Source organism: Epinephelus lanceolatus, chromosome 8 (genome assembly GCF_041903045.1).
Source record: "Epinephelus lanceolatus isolate andai-2023 chromosome 8, ASM4190304v1, whole genome shotgun sequence".
NCBI classification, from domain to species: Eukaryota; Metazoa; Chordata; class Actinopteri; order Perciformes; family Serranidae; genus Epinephelus; species Epinephelus lanceolatus.
The window spans coordinates 36,173,654-36,195,716 of record NC_135741.1 but is presented as its reverse complement, the minus strand read 5'-3'; the positions used below and the strand labels follow the sequence as shown (position 1 = coordinate 36,195,716).

Here is a 22,063-nt window from a genome sequence, read left to right as displayed (position 1 = left end):
CAACTTTAATGGCATAGTTTTGTAAAATGCACTTATTCATTTTCTTGGCAAGAGTTTGATGATAATTATTCCCATACTGTCTCATATCTTTGCTTTGAATATGTAGATACAGCCAGCAGATGGTGGGGACTGCCCATTGTTCCAACGGCTCATTATTCCAAAACCCCAAAGTCCAAAAAATGTCCCATTGTGTCAAAAGCCCAATATCTCGAAAACAAACGGCCATTACTCCGAAGGCCTATTGATCCAAAAATACACACTCTCCCAAACAGATCATCGCGCCTTTCAAGGTGTTTATTTCCTACTATTTGGAAGGCATGACCCGCCCTGCTCTGCCTCTGATTGGCTAGTACTCATTACCTTTGTTGGTTGAATTGATAAGTTTAATCATGGGGAGTGATGTTGGTTAGGGTAACAATATTCAACACATTCTCACTCTGACTACTTCACATATCGCCGCGTGTAATGGACTTTCCATGTCGACATATGACATGCACGGTAGCCCGGATGCATTTGTTGTTGACATTCCGGGATGGTAGGTGAACTTCTACCGGATACATGCATTGTGTCCTTTCAAAATACACTTCTCTTTAACAGGAAATGCCCAGTTTGCATCTAGACTCGTTGAAAATAAACGTACTACGTCAGTACAACGCTGCAAATTAACTTTTTATCCCTTCAGCAACAAACACACAACACTTGCATGTTGTGAGGTTTAGGCAACAAAAGTACATGGTTGGGTTCAGAAAAAAATAATAGGTTTTGGCTTCACATTCTTACGGGAAGCGAACACCAGTGGTGAATGTTGGCCCAATCCACTACCCCTCCCGCCCACCTGGGGCTTTTCGCCCCCTTAACTGACATTGTTGTCCAGCTTGGACAGTGTCACTTAAGGGCTTCTTCTTTAATGTAAAGGGAACACTCTTTTGTAGTCACTGATTTTGAGGATGTGTTTGCATCAAGTCATGCCCATTGGGGTTTTAAAATGTAGATTGCCCACTGTAATGTTAGCCTGATCCAGGACAGTAATGTTACACACAGCAATTTGCCTTCTCCTTATTACAGGGCTTGTGCAGGAGTCACACAAAAGGGAAAGATGACAAAGAGAAACAAGTAGAAGGGTATCACTGTTTAGGCTTTGCTCTTCACATACTCTGTCAAAGACGTGTTGGGTTTCCACACAGCGTCTGTGTATGAAACTGCTAAAGTTTCCCATTGTGCATTTATTGCTGGGATGTGGCGAATACCCAACGGTGATTAGAGAGCTTATGAAAACAAGAATGGACTTTTAAAGGTTAATGATGGGGAGATACGCTCTGTATTGTTCTTCTGTTTCTCTCCTCTCTGTCTCTTTCCTCCAAGGTTGTGTCTGTCGGTGTCTACTTGTGATCTATGGCCTCATTTGCTGTGTTTTTCGGTGTGTCCAGCCAAATTCATGACAGATGAGAGCAGAACAGAAAGACAGGCAGAGGCAGAGAGAGCAAGAGAAAGGAAGGAAATTGGACAGACAAACAGATAAATAAATAGAATAAACAAAAGGGAAAGTAGTGTATTTTTTTTTTTTTTTTTTTTGGATCTGGCTTGTCTTCATTATGCACCTGTGTGTATGTGTATTCATATGTTAGCTCTTTTATCCAGAGTGTGTTTACCTTGATGTGGCCCTTGTTTTCATTGATTTGTAATTTATATCCACATGTGGAAGCTCATATACTTTATTAACTCACACGTGCAGACCATCTTTATCTGTAACTACTTCATCAGAATGTGCATACCACAAATTTCATATCTGCGCTACATGTGTATTTGTAAGGCTTGTATGTCTTAAAATCCAGCTGGCTGGTTGAGTAAGCCATCCATCAGCCTATTGTGTAGTAATAGCGCCTTATATTCTCCCCCATATCATACAGAATGGACAATTACAGCTGGGGCTATAGCTGCGACTAGCTGGCACCACACGGGCCCCATATGTGGAATGAAACATCAGTCGCAATTACATTTGTGTGTCTTTTTCATCCATCCTTCCCTGCATCTCTCATCCCCACCCCCCCTCCTTCCACTCCCTACCCCCCTCCTCTCATCTGCCACTAGGCAAATTAAGAGCCTCTCTATCATGACCCAAATGAGAGAGGCTCATTTGTAGCTGTTATTTATTTGTAATAAACTCCCACCCATCATCTCCTCTGCTCTCCCTCTTTCCTCCACTCTGGAAACACAAAAAAAATGGGAAAAAAAAAAAAAAAAAAAAAAAGCATCTGAATCCCACTGGAAGGTTCTTTTGTCCACAAAAACTGTCCATTATTAGTTTGAAGAATGAAATTAATGGCTAAAATGGACTTTTTCCCATTGTGATCTCATTCTCTCTATCCTCCTCCACCTCCACCATCTCCTAATTGGCCTGTCTCCTTTACCCCCGCCTCCCTCCACTGTCCACAGATGAATGTGTTTCCCTCTACGGCAGCAAATAGACCAGGAATGAAAATGCCATATTTAATATAAAAAGGTGATTCTCTCTTACTTACTGTCACACACACACACACACACACACACACACACACAAGCTCCCTAGCCACCTCAGTAAGACAAAGAGTCTTTGGCTGAGCATCTCCCGTTTCCCGTGCCATTATCTGTTTTCTAAAACTCAATAATTGAACTGTTCCATTGGAATACATCATCCGCCCCACTACCACAAAGCCCCATTGAATAAACTTCTCTCCCTGGCTATTGTGCTTGAGCGTGACATGTTTTTTTTCCCCTTCCTCCTGCCTCTATCACATAGGCTGTATTACTAGCATGGTATTTGTCCAGGCGTAAGTAATGACTGCAATTTGCTGTTATTTGGTGTCCTGTAAGAGGCCTGTGCCTGGTAATGGTAGCATTATAATAGTTATCAGACATAGGTCACTATTATCATGCTATGAATCTGCCATAAGCTATTGTGTCCAACTGTATATCACAGTGACACAGAAGGAGGAGGTGTACAGTCTGAGGATGAAATGGAGGGATTACTGGTGTCTCGTTGAGAGATGTGCTGTTATGAAAGCTGTCTATGGATGCAACTTCACAAATACTATCATATAAGGAACATAAACATCACTACCACAAAAGACAAAAGAAATAAAGGAATTTTAATGGCACAATTTACACAAATTGCACAGCCAGAAAATCCTCCACAAAGTCTTAACCCAGTGTAATTTTCCTGTAATACACATCCTTTATAATACATATATATATATATATATATATATATATATATATATATATATATATATATATATATATATTTTTTTTTTTTTTTTTTTTTTTTTTCTCTGAATAATTTTGCACAACATGATGAGTCAGGGACCACCTCTGGGGACCATGACCAATGTTTGTGCCAAATGTCATGGCAACCAGTGTTATTATTGTTGAGTAGGGTAGTAACAGTACCTGAATTCGTTCTGAACTGTTTCTGAATGTGGTATATGTTTGGTACACCCTGTGACCCCAACAGTCACAAATTGTTTTTATATCGACTACTCACAAATAGAGTTTAGATTCTCTGCCCAAGCCTGAACACGACCCGGACCTGACCCGTAGGGCAGGGCGGGCCGTAATTTCCTGCCACTATCCTCGGGCTCGGACAGGTCAGGCTTCTCATAATAGACTTAGGCTATGGAACCAACTACTTATGACAGCCGGCTGCGCACATGTGAGTTGTTGACGGTGACAACATGTGTATTGGCTTCGTCGAGTGTGCCAAGTGCAGCACGATGCTGGTATATGAGAGCAAAAAGATGAGGACCTCGACACTTAAGAGGCACATGACGAAGGCTTGCCATGGAAAGAAAGATGAGAGTCAGCCCTCAATGTCCACGTTCGTATCCTTAAAAAAATGTCGGGTTTAAACCGGACTCTGGCTCATAATTACAGTTAAAGGGACAGGCCAGGCCAGGCTCGGACAGAAGATGCACGGGCTCGGGTGGGGTCAGGCTGGATTTTTTGGGCCCAATCTAAGTTCTACTCACAAAGTTGGAAAATAAATTCTGGAGTTTTCCCTGGAAAGTTTTTGCAGTGCACTAGTTGTTGTCTGTTAGCTGTAGCATGCTGTTAGCTGGGTTAGTTAAGCTCAGTAGACAGCGTCACCCAAAGTAAAATTGTGCTTCCTAGGATACTGAAGGCATTACCCGCCCCACTCTGCCTTACTCTGCCTCTTACTGGCTTACCCTGACATTCTTACCCCACCCCTAACCAATCTCACTCCTCTTGGCTTAACCTAACCAACACAACCAATGAGGGCAACAAGTACTAGCCAATCAGAGGAAGAGAAGGGCAGGTCGTGCATTAGCTATCCCAGCAAATTCGCTCACCCAAATCTGTCAATTAGTGAAGCGAGACAAAAAACAGACCAAAGGGCAAGTCCTTCAGTCCTTCTGCCCCCAGCGTTCAGACAGCCTCCCCCTTCTGATTCAGACCGTGCCAAAGTAACTCATGCATGGAGTGTTTATCACTTTTATATGTGACCAAATGCACATAAGGGCTACTGTTAAATTACACTGTAGAGAACACCAAATTAAGCATATGGTCAAAGTACTTAAGCCCAACTACAAAGTATCTTCACGTGTGCAATTTAGTCAGTCCGTTGTACCTGCTGTTTTAACCAGCACAAGTAGTGGAGGTAATAAAAACATGTCAGAGCCTTACGATCGAGCATACAAATTTCATTACATGTACCAAGGTATATGCCGCACTGTGAATTTTGTGTATACATACACCCCTATTGTTGAAATATTGCAGTCCTTGAAGACTTGAAATGTAACAGGTATACTTATGCATTCACTCACCAATTAATAAATGTCACTCAGCAGGAGAGCAGCAAAGGCTGCTACGTGCAGTAGGAATCATCTGATGGAAGAATCTATTTGAAGTATACAGTGACTTAAAAACAACATGTGCATTTGTGTCTGATTAATCATGCAGCAGTTGTTCAGTCAAAGGACATGAAAACATGAAAAGAGTCAGATTTACTGTTTGAAGGTTGAGAAGTTAAAAAAAAATGGTGTACGAAGACAGAGTTTCCTCTTTGAAGGTTTCTACACTGCTGCGCCTGCAGCTGCCATTAGAATTCACCCTCACCACCTTCCAGCTCACCTGGTGTGCCCCCTGCCTCTGCAGTGTTATTGATGTCGTACTTCACCTGACTGAGGCAGCTGGAGGTGTGTGCATGTGCACGTGCTCCTGCGTGTGAACGTGTCTTGGGTGGTCAGTGATGTGTTTAAGTATTTAACAACTGTCCCAGAAAACTTGTCTCAAACTCTCAATTTGGACCAAAATTGTAACTTTCTCACTGGTGTGTGTAAGTGTGTGTGTTTGCCTGAGGCAGTTTCCTGTCTGCCAATCCATCTGTCACCGGCAAACTGCTTCCAGCAAGTTGAGATGAAACACATGGATGCTGATACACAGGTGATTTTTGAGATTAAGAGAGAGCAGAGTAGACTTGAGTGCGCACAGGTACGCTTCCTCGACTTTCGAGCATTCTACAACCTGGGTGAAATTCAGGCTAAGTCTTTCTGATAACTGTGCAGACAGATGGTGGATGGTGAAAATGCAGGCAGCAGCAGAAAATGACAAGTGCAAAGACAACTTTCTGTGGAAATGGGTTTCTCGAATGATAATTCCTCTCACTCTCTCTCTTGATGTTCGTGTACTTCTTTGGTTGCAGTTTAAGAGGCAGGTAAATTTGGACAGCGCTGTTTGATGTCCTTGTTAATACCCAAGTTCTCCGATATCCCCAAAGAGATCATTAAAGTTTCATCTTATCTTAGTCATGCAGACACACAGATGGCAGCCGGTAGAGATTTAGCGGACAATAGGAGTAGCCCTTGATGCTTATCTCAACAGTATTAGGTACAATAGCATATTCTTTGCAAGGAATTCACAAGCATTAAGCTAACTTAGTCCTTTTATGTTCTGAGGGCTGCTTCAGAAATTTCAAGTTTCAGTGTGAGAAAAAGAAACAAAACAACTGAATAAAAATTAAGTATTATGATTTGCTTGATTTCCGTCTGAGGGCTACATACCCATTTTGAGTGATGATTTAGATGGTTTGTAGCTTTGGAATGTGTGGAAGTGAAGTCGAGTAAAAACCACCTGACAGTTGAGTTCATTGCTGCATAAAATGCCTTAAAGACACATGTTAGCTTTATTTTGCATATCCATGAATTGTGAGGAGTTGCAAGTAGGGATGTCACAATCCAATCTCAAAAATCGGTTTCGGGGCCGATCATGGCATTTTTTAACTGATCAGTTTTGGCCTTACTGAGCTATATTGAACTCAGTTTGATCCTTAATTTAACGTCAGCTGTCACATAGGTGTTTTTACTGGCGAAGGTTTCATGCACAGCTACCCAACGAGTGCAGCCGCTGTAAACTCTACAACATTCTGTCTCTACTCCACTCTGCACCTCGCCTGCGACAAAACACCACTACTGACAAAAGCCCTATTTGCACAGCACTGAAATAACAAGGGGACCCTAGGTGATTTTGAAATGATCCTCTCACATCTGTGTTTAATTTGACTCATGTGCATGGGATGAGTAAAGTCTGTATTTTTACTTGAATTAACTGCCATTATCCCTCGGATATGATGTCACGGTTTTGGTTTTGTAGTGTGTTGCCAGAGAAAATGGTCACAAAACTCAGATAGCAGAGACACTGGACAAGGTTCTGAACTACTTCCTTATACAAAATGACAACATCCACATACACACACATAGATTCTAATTCTGTTGCAGATTCGCATTTGATTACGATCACAGGCAACCTCTGCATTTATTACAAATTGCTAAAAGGTCACCAGGCAACACTTGTCCCCTGCAAATAGAGCGTATGAGACGACAGCCATGTAGTGAACCACACCATATGTAGAGCCCAAGAGACCCTGATGACATTACAACATAAGTTGTACTTCTCATGACTAGTGAACTGATCTTTATCTGTAAAATTTAGAGTACCACTTTTAGGTGGTGGCTCTCAGACTGGTTTTCTTTCATTTTTAATCTGTTGCAGTTCAGTTCAGTTTATTTGTTCTACAGTTTTCGCACTACCAGTGAAGAGAGTTGAGTGAGGTCAATTCTTCAGAATGACACAATGGAAACTTATCAATACATTTTTCCCTGGGAAACATTACAATGATACAGTAGGGAAATGCACAGTTGTTAATCTGTCACATATGAATCTATAGAAGACAGAAAGCCAATAAGTGTCCTGAAGGCCCAGCCTGTTTTAATCTGAAAGGGCGTTTTGCAGTTTAAGATTGTTTTCAGTGTCTAGCTCTGGGGGATAGCTGAGAGCTTTTTACTCGTTCTAGATTCTGTTTAGTATCTCTTGAGGTAAACTGCTCGCTTGCATGTGTGTTTCCTGATCCACTGCAGAACTGTGGGCAGTACACAGTACATCACAGAGAGGTGTTTGTCAGAGGGTGTAATCTTAACCCATGTGTGTGTTTACATGTGTTTGAACCTCCACTTCTCCCCCTCTAGCTAGCCTTGTATGCAGCAGTGTGGGGTTGTAAGCAGCACCTCCAGAGCTGTTTATCTCTGATAGTCACAGTAGGCTTGTTCCTTTAATCTCATGTTCCAGGCACAGGACACCTCCGGTGGATCCTCTGTACACCAGGCCTATATGTTATAAGCTATTTGAAGGTGGTGTGTACAGGGTACGTGTGCAGTGTTAACCAGGTGTGTGTTCCTGTTTGTGTCTTGTTTCCAGGTCACCCGTGTACCAGTTGAGAGCTGTGAGCAGTACAGCTCCTGTGGAGCCTGCCTGGGATCAGGGGACCCTCACTGTGGCTGGTGTGTGCTACATAATGTGTAAGTGCATATGTTGCTTACTGTGTCAAGCAGTCATTTCAGTGGTTACATGTAGTATGCTCTGCAGTCAGTTGTGCTACAGAGTTGTGAAAATTCTGTCAACTTAATTTTTACTTGTCATATTTATGTTTTCTATAAACCTGCTTGGCATTGCATTGTAAATGTTTTAACACAGCAAATGCCACAAAAAAAACTGTACCTCAGAACCTCCTGTTATCCTTGTTGTACAATATTGTCATAAATTCATGATTTTACATCATGAATTTATGGGAAATAACGTTTTACTGCAGGCCTCACTTTGCTTATCCTCTTGCATGATGGGCTACCTACACTGAGACCTTTTGCTTGGACTTAAGACTGATTTGTAGTTGTACGTTTGGGCTCTACGCAAAGCCAATGCATAGCCTATGGGAGTGGCCTACACTGTTGTGTGCATTAATACATACTTGTGTGGTGGTGTGTCTGCGTAGCTCTGCAGTTACACCTCCAAAACACTAGTTGGCGGTGGGCTTTCTATGCCACTGTTGAGTTTATTTGAAGTGCAAAGAAAGCCACCCAACTGGAGGATAAGGCACTGTTAAACTACCTTTAACCTGCATCTCCCAGGACCTGCTACCATCTACAGGTCAACACGCAGATAAGTGTAAAGGAAGTTAGACAGAGACAAGGCTTCAAGTGCAATTGTCCAAATGTATTTAAAAGAATGACCATAAAAAAGCAGTTTTATTGTTATGAAATTTAATAAAATGCAAAACCATATACTCAGATTTAAGACAGCAATATTGTGGTCAAAAGATGCCACGCTTTTCTGGGCAACTAAAAGGGAAAAAGGAAGAGAGATTAATCTACAACTACCGAAAAATGGTTTAATTAATAAAACAGATTGACTGTATGTGGAATACCCTTCGTCCAATTCTACTTCACCACATGCTCCCGCAAATCATGTATACACACAAATACACACTCTCACTGGAAATGGGCACCCCTAGGTGTGGTGGGATACTTATCTGCATGCAGGTTCACAGCAAGCCAAGTGATCAGCAACAGAGAAAGAACAGCATGGATAATACCACTAAATAAAAGAGCACAGACACAGCATTAAAACACCTTAGATCGACGGGCACAGTGGGTTCATCTCACAAATTTAACAGAAATGAGCACCACAGAATAAGCTAAATATATATATACACTTAACCATAAAAGACAAAATAAAAAGAATAAAACAGAGCAAGGCAAAAGAAACACTGTAGGCAAAACAAAACACTAGCTACATTAAAAATGCATTAAAGGCAAAAGAAAACAATAGGCACAAGTGGTCTTTAATAGATAAACACATTTCACACATTACATTTCCAACCTCTTCTACACTAACACCACTGCCAGCTGGAGCACCACTCCAGCCACCTCACTGGACACCTACATCATAAAGAATATGGTCATTTCTAGGGAGCGTATGTTCGAATGGCTTGGGCAACAAAACATGTAACAGCAAATACTTCAACAGGTCGGATTTACCCCGCTTCCTGCAAGTCCTAACACTAAGTCTGCTGCTCTGAACGCTTAATCCACAAGTCCAGAAATGCTCAATGTTGGGGTTGTGTTTATCTGCCGCCATCAGGTGGTGAGATTAATTTACAGACAACAAGTGGTGATTGAACACAAGATCCAGTCACACACACTACACATTCCTCGGATAGGAATTCTGCCTGCTGAACAGCATTGGAGATGGTAGCAACTATGCACATGTAAGAACAGCTTTAATAGTGTGCACTCCATGGGCTACTTAAAACCTGATTGCCCACATATGACAATTAACTTAACTCTGTGTTTCAGTGTTGGCATTTTCCTTACGTGGAAAGTGACAGAAGCAAAAGAGGAAGCGATGAAAAGTGGCCTTAACCAGCCAGTTAAAAGAGGCTTGACAGGGGGGTATGCCGGTATAAATGGGAGGAATAGGGGAATAGCCTTGCTACGCTGACATTATTAGCATAAGCCTATGATATTTCCCATTGTATAAATTAGCCTGGGGGCTAGTGGACTTTTTCTCTACTCATCTGGAGCCAGTATAAATCACACACAAGACTTAAAATGCTATTTTGTGGGGGCCTTATTTTCTTCATGATTTATTGTTTTGATCTGTGAAAATAAAAGCAAATAAAAGCTAATTATAATAAAATAATTTCCACGGGGGTTAATGGTTTTCAGTTTACAAAAATAAACAGAGCTGTGTGTGCTCATAATTATCTTGCCACATCTGAAGACAAAAGTACTCATAGCTGTTCAGAGCAGCCAAACTCAAAGGGGCTAGCAATCGTAAAGAGGGGCTTCACACAATAATCGCTCAAATGGGATCCTCAAAGGATTAATGATGTTGCACTCACTTGTTCAAATGAAATGTGATGTACTAGCCCTGGAAAGAGCAAGGAAAGAGAGCTTGAGAGAATGTTAAACTTCCTCACCTCAACATGTGACCAGTCACTGAGTGGACCAGCTCATTGGGTTGTAAAAAAATTGTGAGACACAGCCGCATTAATTCTGAATAAAGGAATTTGGAAAGTTTTGGGTGAAGGGGGTTTTAGATATTGTTGTATAATCTGACAAGCACTTGGTTTGACTCGTAATGACCCCTTTACACTCCAGTTAGCATCAAGTTGGGATTTTCTTTTCTATTCAGTAAAATGCATTTATAAGCCTGTTCTGCTAAATTGTGCCAATGAATTGAAGCTGTAGAGTTAGATTTGGGGGGAAAGGTTCTACTCTATGAGGGAGAGCTCAAAGAATCAAAGATGCAGTGATTCTGCTGAGAATCCAACAAACACAACTGTGCATGTACACTAAATCATTGTAAACCATCAATACCAAAATCTTAGCAAATTAGAAGGTTGGGGTTGGACTCGGCATGAACATGTCGTCAGAGTAATAGTAAGAAGTATGTCGGGGCGTCGGTAGCTTAGTGGATAGTGCCGGCGCCCCATGTATAGAGGTGATGTTCGACTCCGGCTTGCAAACCTTTGCTGCATGTTGTCCCCCCCACTCTCTCTGTCTCCCCATTTCATATTAAAGGCAAAAAGCCCAAAAAAATAATCTTTAAAAAAAATAAATAAATAGAAGTGTGAGGTTTTAAAGGCCACCATGTTCACCTGTGTTAATTTGATTGGATGCTGCAAGTCAGCTGACAGCCGAGCAGCTGATGAATGAGCCGCTGATGGTAAAGCATGAATGAGCAGCTGGTGCCAATCAGCTAATGCAAGTGCGACCTCAGTGATCTGACTGAACTAACGCTATGCCCCATTTGTTTTTCACTCTGCTTGTATGGCGGGCTCTATGTTTGACTGTTGTGCTATAGACAGCCGTTGAATGAATTATTAGTGGTCTTAAACTTACGGTAAACCGTAGATACATTTTGATTAATGCAACCCCTGGTTACACCATACAAGTGCAAGTACAAATACATATTATCGTCAGGGTGCCAAACGTCACCATTCTTAGAGCCAGACTGAAGTTCTTTCTCTCGTAAAGCCTCTCAGTCCTCTACAGTACTGCTGAAAAAGTTCTTATATCTACACTAACTTGACTTGGAAGACACAAGTCTCAAGCCTTTGCACTCAAGTCCTAAGTCCTAAATCCTAAACTTTCAGTGTTGAGTCTTAAACAAATCATAATGAGCTCTACATCAAATGGAATGCCATTTTAACAACAGGTTAATAATATTTTAACTTTACAAAAATCAAAATTTGTAGGTTTTTTTGGAAGTTGTAGCATATCTGTCTGTAATTTTTGACCTGCATGTTTTGCACATTGCAATTCATTTCTTGTTGACCGCAATGTAAAAAAAAAAATTGTGAATGAAACTGTTCCTTGGTATCATTTTTACCAACTGGTGCTCAGTTATGTAACCTTAGTTCTTCATGGTCCTCTCCTGCAACTTGATTGGATGCTGTCAGATTGGATCTAACAATGTGGGTCTGGGGAATTAAGTTTGGACTTCCTGGGAATGAATAACGTTAATTTGAGCTGATGAAGGGAAATGAAGCAAAATTAATTGATTTTTAGAACAGTTTTTAATGACACACTTTTTAATCTATTGGCTTAGAAGAAGTCATCAAGTATTTTCAAGTCAAAAGGCTCAAGTGAAAGCAAAGTAAAGGTCGCTGTTAAAGTTCAAGTCTTATGTTATCTCGTAAAGTCAGTCCAAGTCGAGTTCGCACTTCTGAATACATTATTCTTATGCACCTCCTTGAAGTGGTAGTTCAGGTTTTTGGACATGAATTTGTTTGAAACGCTGACCATCTGTAGCTCTGATGTGACGGTGTCACTACTCTCAACGAGCCTCCTGCTTTTACCGGAGAAAAAGTAGTTCTGAAGATGTACAGGGGACACGTAACCAAAAGGTTTTAAGCTACAAAAAAGTATGCATGTGTTTTGTTAGACTATTTCAATAATTTTAAAACATCCCTGCATTACGTCAGACCTTGCTATCAATTGGGACTATTTTCTGGCCAGTATCACTCCGCCGTGCAGGCCCGCAAGACAGCACGGCAACAAAAATCAATAAGACAGTTCATCACCACGCCGTGCAGGTGCGCAGGATAGCAACGGCTAACGAAAACTTCATCGGCTGTTTCCAACAGAGAACCAGCACTATTATTAGTGAGGAAAAAGATGTACTAGCCCTATATATACCTACTACTACAGCGCGAACACCAGCTCAGGCTCACGACACACCCTCGTCAGCTGCTGTAGGTAAACAGAGGAATACCAAAATGGTGCAAACAGCTGTGGGAATAAAAATATCGCCGGCTCCCAATTCCATCGGTTTCCTGTTACAGATGTAACCCGTAGGCAACTTTGGCTAACCCACCACCAGAACAAAGCAGAGACTGGTCGTAATCACATATGAATTCACATTTCTATGTGATTGATTACTCATGTCATGGATTTAGCAGTTAGCCTAATATAATAAACTAAATGCCTACGGTAAAACGAGGCCGCGTATAATGTTCTCTCCACAACACAACAGGCTATTAGTTCAATCAAACATTTTGTTTTACAGACTATCAGTTACAGACATCGTTATATAGACTGGTATTAAGTAATATATCTCTCTTTGGGCACAGCAGTGCAGAAATTGCGTTTTCTCTGTCCGTCGGGATCTGTGGGCAGCTGAAGTGAGCCTGACATACGCGCAGTTGCTTCACCCTCGCCTGCTTGGAAGCGAGGTTCATCCCAATTGACACAAGCCAAAGTTGCCTACGGGTGTGTCGTGAGCCTGAGTCGGTGTTTGCGCTGTAGTAGTAGGTATATATAGGGCTAGTACATCTTCTTCCTCACTAATAATAGCCTACTGGTTCTCTGTTGGAAACAGCCGATGAAGTTTTCGTTAGCCGTTGCTATCCTGCGCACCTGCACGGCGTGGTGATGAACTGTCTTATTGATTTCTGTTGCCGTGCTGTCTTGCGGGCCTGCACGGTGGAGTGATACTGGCCAGAAAATAGTCCCAGTTGATAACAAGGTCTGACATAATGCAGGGATGTTTTAAAATTATTGAAATAGTCTAACAAAACACATGCATACTTTTTTGTAGCTTAAAACCTTTTGGTTACGTGTCCCCCGTACATCTTCAGAACTACTTTTTCTCCGGTAAGCTACGGGCGATTTCTCAGAGCAGGAGGCTCGTTGAGAGTAGTGACACCGTCACATCAGAGCTACAGATGGTCAGCGTTTCACACAACTTCATGTCCAAAAACCTGAACTATCACTTTAATCTACTAATTTGCATGCATCCATACACCCACTAATAAACAGAAACCCAGCAACTTGAATTTGTTAAATAAATACTTTATATCACAAATTCAATTTACTTTGAATAACTTTGAATTTCAACCATTTTATCAGAATTTATTTATTTTTTCCTATGTTAGAAGCAGCTGACACCAATGCCATATTGTGTCCTAATATCTCAACACATGATTATAAACAAAATGTAATTTTACTTGTTTTACACAATCAGTAAACAAGATTATTCTGGATTTTATATGCTAAACTGTTGTGAGGTATTTATCATCTTTAAGGGTTTTTTGAAGATGTGACTGTAGCATATCCTCCTCCTCTAGATGTTCGAGGAAGGATCGCTGTGAGCGAGCAGAGGAGCTTCAGCGCTTCACTACCAGAGTGGAGCAGTGTGTCCGACTCTCTGTCCAACCCGACACTGTCTCCGTCACCATGTCAGAAGTGCAGGTACAGTGTTTGCCTATCATGTATGTGCGTTTAGATGTGTGTGTGTGTGTGTGTGTGTGTGTGTGTGTGTGTGTGTGTGAGATGGGTAGACAGCACAAGTGAGCAAGATGAAATTAGATTAACTGAAGCCTGTTCTCGAGTCATCACTGGCTATCTGTCCATCATTTTGAGTTTGAGCGGAAAAACCACATATCTGAGCAGCATTTTCTGCTGCGGGACAGTAGAAATTTCACTTTTGCATCACTCAAAGTATGTCCATTTTTGAATTTATGTTGTCCCTCACTTTTCTGCTTTCCTTCTCCCAGTTGTCACTTCAGACGCAGAATGTGCCCAGTCTGTCTGCTGGAGTGAACTGCTCCTTCGAGGACTATGTAGAGACAGAAGGACGCATCTACGGTGGACGGATTTTTTGCCTGTCACCATCTACAAAAGATGTGTCCCCTATCACACGAGACCAAGGTAAAAAGAAAAAATAATCCAAAACAAGCCAAATTCAGGGTGTGCAAAAGATGAGGAATCGTAGAAATATGGTGTGACTTAAACTCTGTTAATTTTGCTCTCTGGGGGTAATCTCTATAAACACATGAATGCATATACAGAATCTGTAGGCATGCAGGTAAACAGTCCATGTGAAGAGCCAAAGAGGCGGAACTTATTGGTCAAAATCCAACCTTTGAACCTACTGGCTATCGTTTAATGAAAATTTAGCTTTTAAAAACAGATGTTGTCTCTCAACTCCAACACTGTTTTATGTCTTTAGCTGCTAATTGGACTGTAAACGGTAACCAGTGCATGGAAGAGGAAGTCTAGGCCCTGATATCCACTGGCCTCACTGGAACCCACAAAATATTGCCTGTTGTCCCCAAAAGGCCACTTCCTCTCCAGACTGATAGTCAGTGGGTTCCAACATTGCTCTGGAGGCTACCTGAAGGAAAATGATTATTTTGTTAACATTCATAATCACCATTCATAATCTGTATGGAACTGATAGCTGTTAAAAAAGACAAATAATCAAAGGAATAGCCTTGCCTTGCTGGTTAGCTGCTTAACCGGCTAGGGTGGTAACATATGCGGCCTTGTTGTTAATCTAGATGAATAAAACAGACAGTGAGGACATGTTAATTCTGTATGTGTTAATGAAAGCGCAGCTAGGTAGTTGATTCCAAATTCATTTAATATTGTTGATTAGCTAACTGGTGTTAACTGGCTAAATCTAGTCGCAGTTGTTGAGCTCACAGGGTAGTGACAACACCACTGTCATGAAAAAGTTACAAAATAATTTATTCATATGACATTTTATTTTATTTATATTGGACACATTGAATCTGTCACAGTAAATTAGTCCTGCTACCACAGCTGTCAACCCTTGACATGCTTTGTTTGATTCCCTGGGTGTTTGGAAGTTGCACCTTCTGAAAACAAACTTTTGTTTTGGAGAAAAGATGACAGCTTCATTCTGGGCTTCTCGGTTGAACAGTTTTGTTTGATGCTGCACAAATACAAATTGTTTGCTCCATTCGGCCTGCTCATTCAACTGTGAGAAACACGAGTTATTCTTCTCTTTAACTGCGCTCATTTATTTGTGATTATCAAAATAAGAAACTGCTGATTCACAAACTTACTGGACAAAACCCACAAATGCATATGGATCGCTGAACCGTTTCTTTCACCGAGTAACTTCCCCATGAAATCCTATTGATTCAGCTCCAGGCTGTGCTCACTTTCCAGCAGAAACAGTGTTGCTCCAAAATGTCAGCTACGTAGGAATTGACAAGTAACACCTAAAATGAGGCTGTTAACATTTTAGAACACACTGCCTGGGCTTGGGCATGATTCTGGGTTCATGAAACAGATTTCATATACTTACTATATATGGTACTGTCAGTTGTACACTATAGAAATATTGGAAGAATGTGGAAAGAAGAAAGCACTGTTAATATGGTGTTTGTGACTCCCTGTAGGTGACCAACGGGTCATAAAGTTGTATCTGAAGTCAAAGGAGACGGGGAAGAAGTTTGCCAGCGTGGACTTTATCTTCTACAACTGCAGCGTCCATCAATCGTAAGTTTTTTCCAAATTTCAAAATTAAGCTTCTGTTGCAAAAGCTAAGTTGACAGATTGCTGTACTGTTCACAGTGCACAACCTGCTGTCTTGTAATGGGGGTCTTGGAAGTTGCTGTGGTTTTCACACTACATGACTTGTGAGTGCTCTCAAGAAATAATCAAGAGTTAAAAAGTGACAAAGCAGCATAAAGTGTAAGTCCTGGGTCTTCAACAGAGGGTCCACCATCCATGGGGGTTCCTCAGAGTTACATCAGGAGGGCAGTCAAATTATTGATTGTTTTTTTCCGAAAATTAAAATATGCCTAAAACTACACAGTAACATGAATGCAACATATTAGCAAAGAAAATCTGGCCTATTTGTAAAATGAAAAATAAAACAAAATAATTTAATTTACAGTACACGTCTTTGGTAGTAGGCTTACTATTACCCAAGAAAACCTTGTGCAATCAGAAGAGCTAGCTAACACTACAGTATATCACTGTGTGACAGCTATCCATAACAGCTAGGGCTGTCACACATGACAAACTGTCCCGTTTTTTGTGAAAAAACCTTTTCTTCTAAATTAGAATGTCAGAGTTCCAAATTAATTGGATTTTTCTGTTTCTTTTCTGTTTATTCCTCATCCAATCCCATGTCTGTAAACATGTCTGTAAACATGTAAAAATGAGTAGAACATAGCGACAGCTGGCCATATGCCTATACTTCTTTTTAAATGGTAGCAGAAAAATTAAAGTTTACCTTATCACCTAGCAACCGCTGCACAGGCTGTCACTGTCTAAGTTAGGTTATACAGCCATTTCACATTATTTTGTGCAGTTAGTAGGCTACTGTATTCCACGTCATACTGTAAGAGCTTTATACTTCATAACTGACACATTGGAGTGCGGAGATTATTTTATTTTGAAAGCCCCTGGTTGGATATCACAGTAAAGCTACTCTTGTGTCTCATCCTGCTGTTGGGATGATAAGGATGTCTCATGTCAGTGAGCACGGCGTGCATACTTGACAAAAAACAGCTTGTAGGTTTCAAGTTTTTAGACTTTATGATCAGTGATTAATTATTTTTCAGCCACTGACATACTCGATCTGTGCATCTGTGTCCGTGGCAACCAGTCTCGTTAACCCATTAAAGAAGGGATGGAGATTCTGCGCTTTTGTTTTTGTCATGGACATGGTATAAACCTCACATACTAACGTTACTCTTACATTAATAACTTGTCTTCTTACCGCAGTAAACGGTCAGGTGTAGTTAGTGACGCATATATAGATAAATGGTCACAGAGGAAAGCAACAGCTACATCGGATTGCTGATTGTTATCAGCTTGGCTGCACATCAGGAAAAATAGAGGTAAGAGAGGCAATAGGGAGTCTTACAATTGTTAACATAATGTATTTGCAAATATGGTTCAACACCCTGCGTCGCGCATCAAATGTCCCGTCTTTTTCTCAAATCAAATGTGGCAACCCTAATAACAGCGATGCAAACTAGTGAGCTAACTGTTATGTACAACTGAAATATATTGGCAGATTAGCTGTGGGCTATTACTATTCTAAGTGTAAGGACATTCTTGTGAGCCACAATGGATTGTTTTGTAACCCTGCGAGCATGAGACTATGATATACCACCGCCTCAGAAACTACTGGCAAAAGTGGAGACAGTGAGGCTAATGCACCTAGCTATACTACAACTGCTGCTGGCTTAGCAGCCACATGCAAGCACAAACAAGAGAAGACCTGAACTCCACTCACTAGGGTCAGACATCTCACTAAGGTAGCCATTCACACAGATACACACATCTATGTTTAACAGCAAAACATTATGTATAACTATATTAGTCTGCCAATAATCATTATTTTAATAGCTTAGTATTTTAGTACTGTAACAATGTATGTATGTAAGGGGCACTTTTGACCACCCAACATGCTATTTTAGGCCCAATTTAATATGTAACTCAATTTTATACAGTATATGTAGTAGGGGGTCCTTGCTCCGTTTCCCTTTTAGCTAAGGGGTCCTTGGCCTAAAAACACTGAAGACTCCTGGTGTAAGTAATTACACTAATAACTTACAGGAACTTTGTGTGCCATGGTCCACTTTCCACCATTTTTCAGTTCACACATTGCCCTTGACTGCCGATTTGGGAACGCAGAGCCAGTGCCAGTTTGCCTTTGATCTGGACCATTGTTGGGAGCTCCAAAAACTGTCAGTGAGCTGAAAAAAGGGGCTGAAGCTGTGTAGTGTGAACTCGGCATAAGTGTTAATGGAGTGGAATTAGAAGTGGAAGAAAGGAGTTAGAAAAATTCTCTCTGCACATGCCCTACACCCGGCAAGATCCAGACCGGTGGAAAGCATTGATCAATAGGAAGGTGTCTGCAGTTCTTTCCCAAAAGCAATAGTGCTAAAATATTGGCCAGTGAATAACTTCTATAATGGAGAATGTAGAGAACAGCATGCAACCTTTGCTAATTCATTATTCAATGTATTCAAGCTTTTTACAAATCAATTAGTTAATTAAATCTCGAGCAATAAAGGGACTAGTGGTGAGTGAAATAATAAATCGATTCCTAACCATGCAAGACCTAGAAGGGCAGCCAAGCTTGAGAGGCTAAAACATGTCAGTCGTGTTTCTTGGAAATGAATTATCCCTAATTTAAGTATAGGAATACTGATTGGCTTTTCAGCTATGGTTTGAGAGCAGATCTTGCATGTTTATTTGTTAAATGCATGGCTGAGTTTGTTATTTCAGAAGAGGAGCAGGGAAGGAGAGACTGGAGAGATGACATATACCTTTTTTATATACACTATTGGAATTTGGTGAAGAAAGGAATTACCAATCATAGTCTATAGTCTGTTTTATTTAATCTACAATGGTATGTCAGTTGATGCAATAATATTTGTACTTGTTAGAGATGAACAATAATTGTGTAAATCAAAGCTGCAGTTTGATTTGAATCAAATGCCACAGTGTGATTGAGCTGCAGAGGTGAACGCTGTTTAAGTTGTTGACTGTTGTTGGCTGTAAGGACAACGCTCAGCTGTGGCTAATTAACGTTAATTAGGTGAGGTGGCCAAACTATAAACTGAAACTGCTGTTGTCTGTATAATGTTATCTGCTCACTGCATGCTGCTGCTGTACTATTTATGCTCTGCCCAAGGTTTTTTTTTTTTTTAAAGAAGCCTTCCTCTGCATTATTCTGATGTTTGAAGACTTGGGAAGGGAATTGTTGGGAGTCTATGGAGAAACAGTAGTAGCTAGCTCTGTAGTTTTTAAGTGTAAGTGACAGTGCTCAAAATCTTACAGTTTTAAAATCATATTGTTGATTTAGCTTATCTCATTAAGACTTTGAAATATAGACCTCTCAGGGCTATAATGCAGTCTTTCTTTCAAAGCGTCTTTGCTTTTCTGTGATGTTAACGTTAGCTGCTGGGGGGAAGTTGCTAAATGCTCTCATTTCCTAATTTATCCATATACAGTGGCATTACACAACAAGTGGCATGTTCGAGAGCACAGAGTTTAAAAGACTGAAAACATTATTACAAAATATAGTTATAACATAAATGACTGTTGCCATCTTGGATTTTTGGAGCCAGTAGTGACCATATTTGGATGACATGTGCTAGCTTCAGTAACGCAACGCATTTTAAGCTATGGTTAATTGTGATACCATCAATGCCTATGCCTATTTTCGCTAGCAAAAAAACCATTAAAACCATCTAAAACCATTAAAACAAAATCTACTTACCAGAAAAAAATGCATAGGCCTATCTGACTCCTTAGAGGGTCTTTTAGTACAATAAAACACTAAACAAGACTTTTTAAGGCGACCAAAAAGTTCCACTTAATGTTAAGGAACTGAAAACACACTGAAGTAGCAACGGCAACAGCTGCTCCTATAGGCAACTCTGTGAATCTGGGGTTACGCCATACTCGTGGCAGTGACTAGTCAACCAACAGCACCCATCTGTCACTCAAAGCGGCCATTCCCTTAATAATGCATAACTTTAAACTCAGATAACATTTAAACAGGTGACTTATAGAAAAATTAACCCCCTGTACAACTGTCATAAATGGAAACATCAGCTGTCGCAACCCAGGCGTGCTCTGAAGTCATTGAAAACCGCCGCTTGGTCAGTGACTTCTGCCGTCAGACACCAATGAAAAAAGCCAGCCTTTTATGTCGGCATGTTACGCAGCCAGTCACCGTTATTGTTTAACAGCGCCTGGCGGCATCAGGAGGAACCACGGCAGGACAACAACAAAAGTTATGGCAGTGGAAGTCCAAGCAGGGCAGGGGGGTGGAGTGATGAATGGGTCCAACAACCACTGACTTTCACCTGGGAGGCCGGTGTTTGCTTCCCATAAAATTGTTAAGCCAAACCCTTTTCATTTTTCCTAAATCTAACCACATGTGAATGTTGGCAAAACCTAAGCCTAAACCTATGGAGAAAAAAAAGTCAATTCCCAGTGTTGTACTGATGTAATGTGTTTAACTTGAAAGAGACTGTATGCAAACTGTACATTTCCTGTGAAAACAGAAATATATTTTATAAACAGGCAATACATGTAACAGACAGAAGTTGACACAGCATCCCAGAATGCCAATAACCAATTCACCCAGGGTACCTTACACGTCATACATGGACATGGGAAGTCTATGACCAAACGTAGATATGTGACGAGGTCGGAATGAGAATGTGTTAGCTGTAGAGGCCAAAAGTGTTTTTTTGTATGTTTTTTGGGCATTTTAACATGGGGGTCAGTGAGGACTGACTTGCTCTTGGAGCCAGCCTCAAGTGGCCATTGCAGGAACTGCAGTTTTTGACACAACTGCTTTGGCTTCATTTTGCAGCCCAGTACGGTGCCACTTGAGCTAAAGTCAGTTAGGTTTTAAATTAGACCGTAACTAGCGTTATTATTAGCTACACTTACTGTTCAATTTCCTTACATAAATTTGCATCAACATCTACCTGTAAATATACACACTTTTTATAGAATGTTGATATTAACTAATTTTTATAAACCTGACAGTAAATTTATTTGAAAAGCTTCAAAAGTTTAAAAAAAAAACAGTTCCTAAAAACGTGTGTTATGCTAATAAGACCACAAAATGCAGGCCAGGAGTCAGAAAACAATGCCATTTTTCTAAAGTGGTTTAGCCTTAATAGTGGCTTTATCTTGTAATGCTGGTAAAGTTTGAAAAATGACACAGAGAGCAGGGGCAGAAAGGTAAGCAGAAAAGCAGTGAGATGTCCCTGATAATGAATGAAGAATGTGTTCTTAATTGACCTGCCTTGTTAAATAAAGGTTAAATGAAAATAAATAAAATGTCATTGCCTAAATGACTCTTGGCTGGAGCCCTGAAGTCGCTGAGTGAGATTCACTGTTACACACACTCTCTCTCACTCCGGTTTCCTCCACCTGGCACAGAGTCACATCGCTCATTTAGGTATCTGCACTTTGTGTCGATACACCTGAAATGAAAATGCATCTGTGGCACACTCAGAGTGGATTTCTCTTTCTCTTGCCAAGCGTAGATTGATGGCAGCATTACTTCCTGCCCTAATGCTTACATCATTTAAAATATCCTCAAATAAGAATAAAATCCATTTGGGGCTTTTTTCTTTCTGTCTTTCTTTTTTTTGATTAGATGAAGATATCTTGTGTAGTAAGAGGGAAAGAAGAGTCAGTATTAGGACAAAAGGGAAACCATGACATCCAAATAGTACCAGAAACTAAGGACTCAGAAATTCTGTCTTAAAAGCGTCTCTTGTGTGATGTATTTGGGTTGCAAATTTAATGCATCTGAGGAGTGATGAAGATTAATGCATTAAATGAACTGGCCAAAGAACTAGATTTTGACTCTGTGTGAAAAGTTCCCGGGCCAAAACACTGAAAAGAGAACTACGAATTAT

General features: G+C 40.7%; 1 protein-coding gene across 2 annotated transcripts in view; it reads left to right on the top strand.

The window, feature by feature from the left end:
• Positions 1–22,063, top strand: part of LOC117257925 (plexin-A1-like) — a 351,734-nt gene that overhangs the window by 188,449 nt on the left and 141,222 nt on the right. For both annotated transcript variants that reach the window (XM_033628343.2, XM_033628342.2), the window contains exons 5-8: positions 7,747–7,847; positions 13,961–14,084; positions 14,390–14,543; positions 16,046–16,145. In XM_033628343.2, coding sequence (XP_033484234.1) covers positions 7,747–7,847; positions 13,961–14,084; positions 14,390–14,543; positions 16,046–16,145 — 479 coding nt within the window. The remainder of the gene's footprint in view (positions 1–7,746; positions 7,848–13,960; positions 14,085–14,389; positions 14,544–16,045; positions 16,146–22,063) is intronic.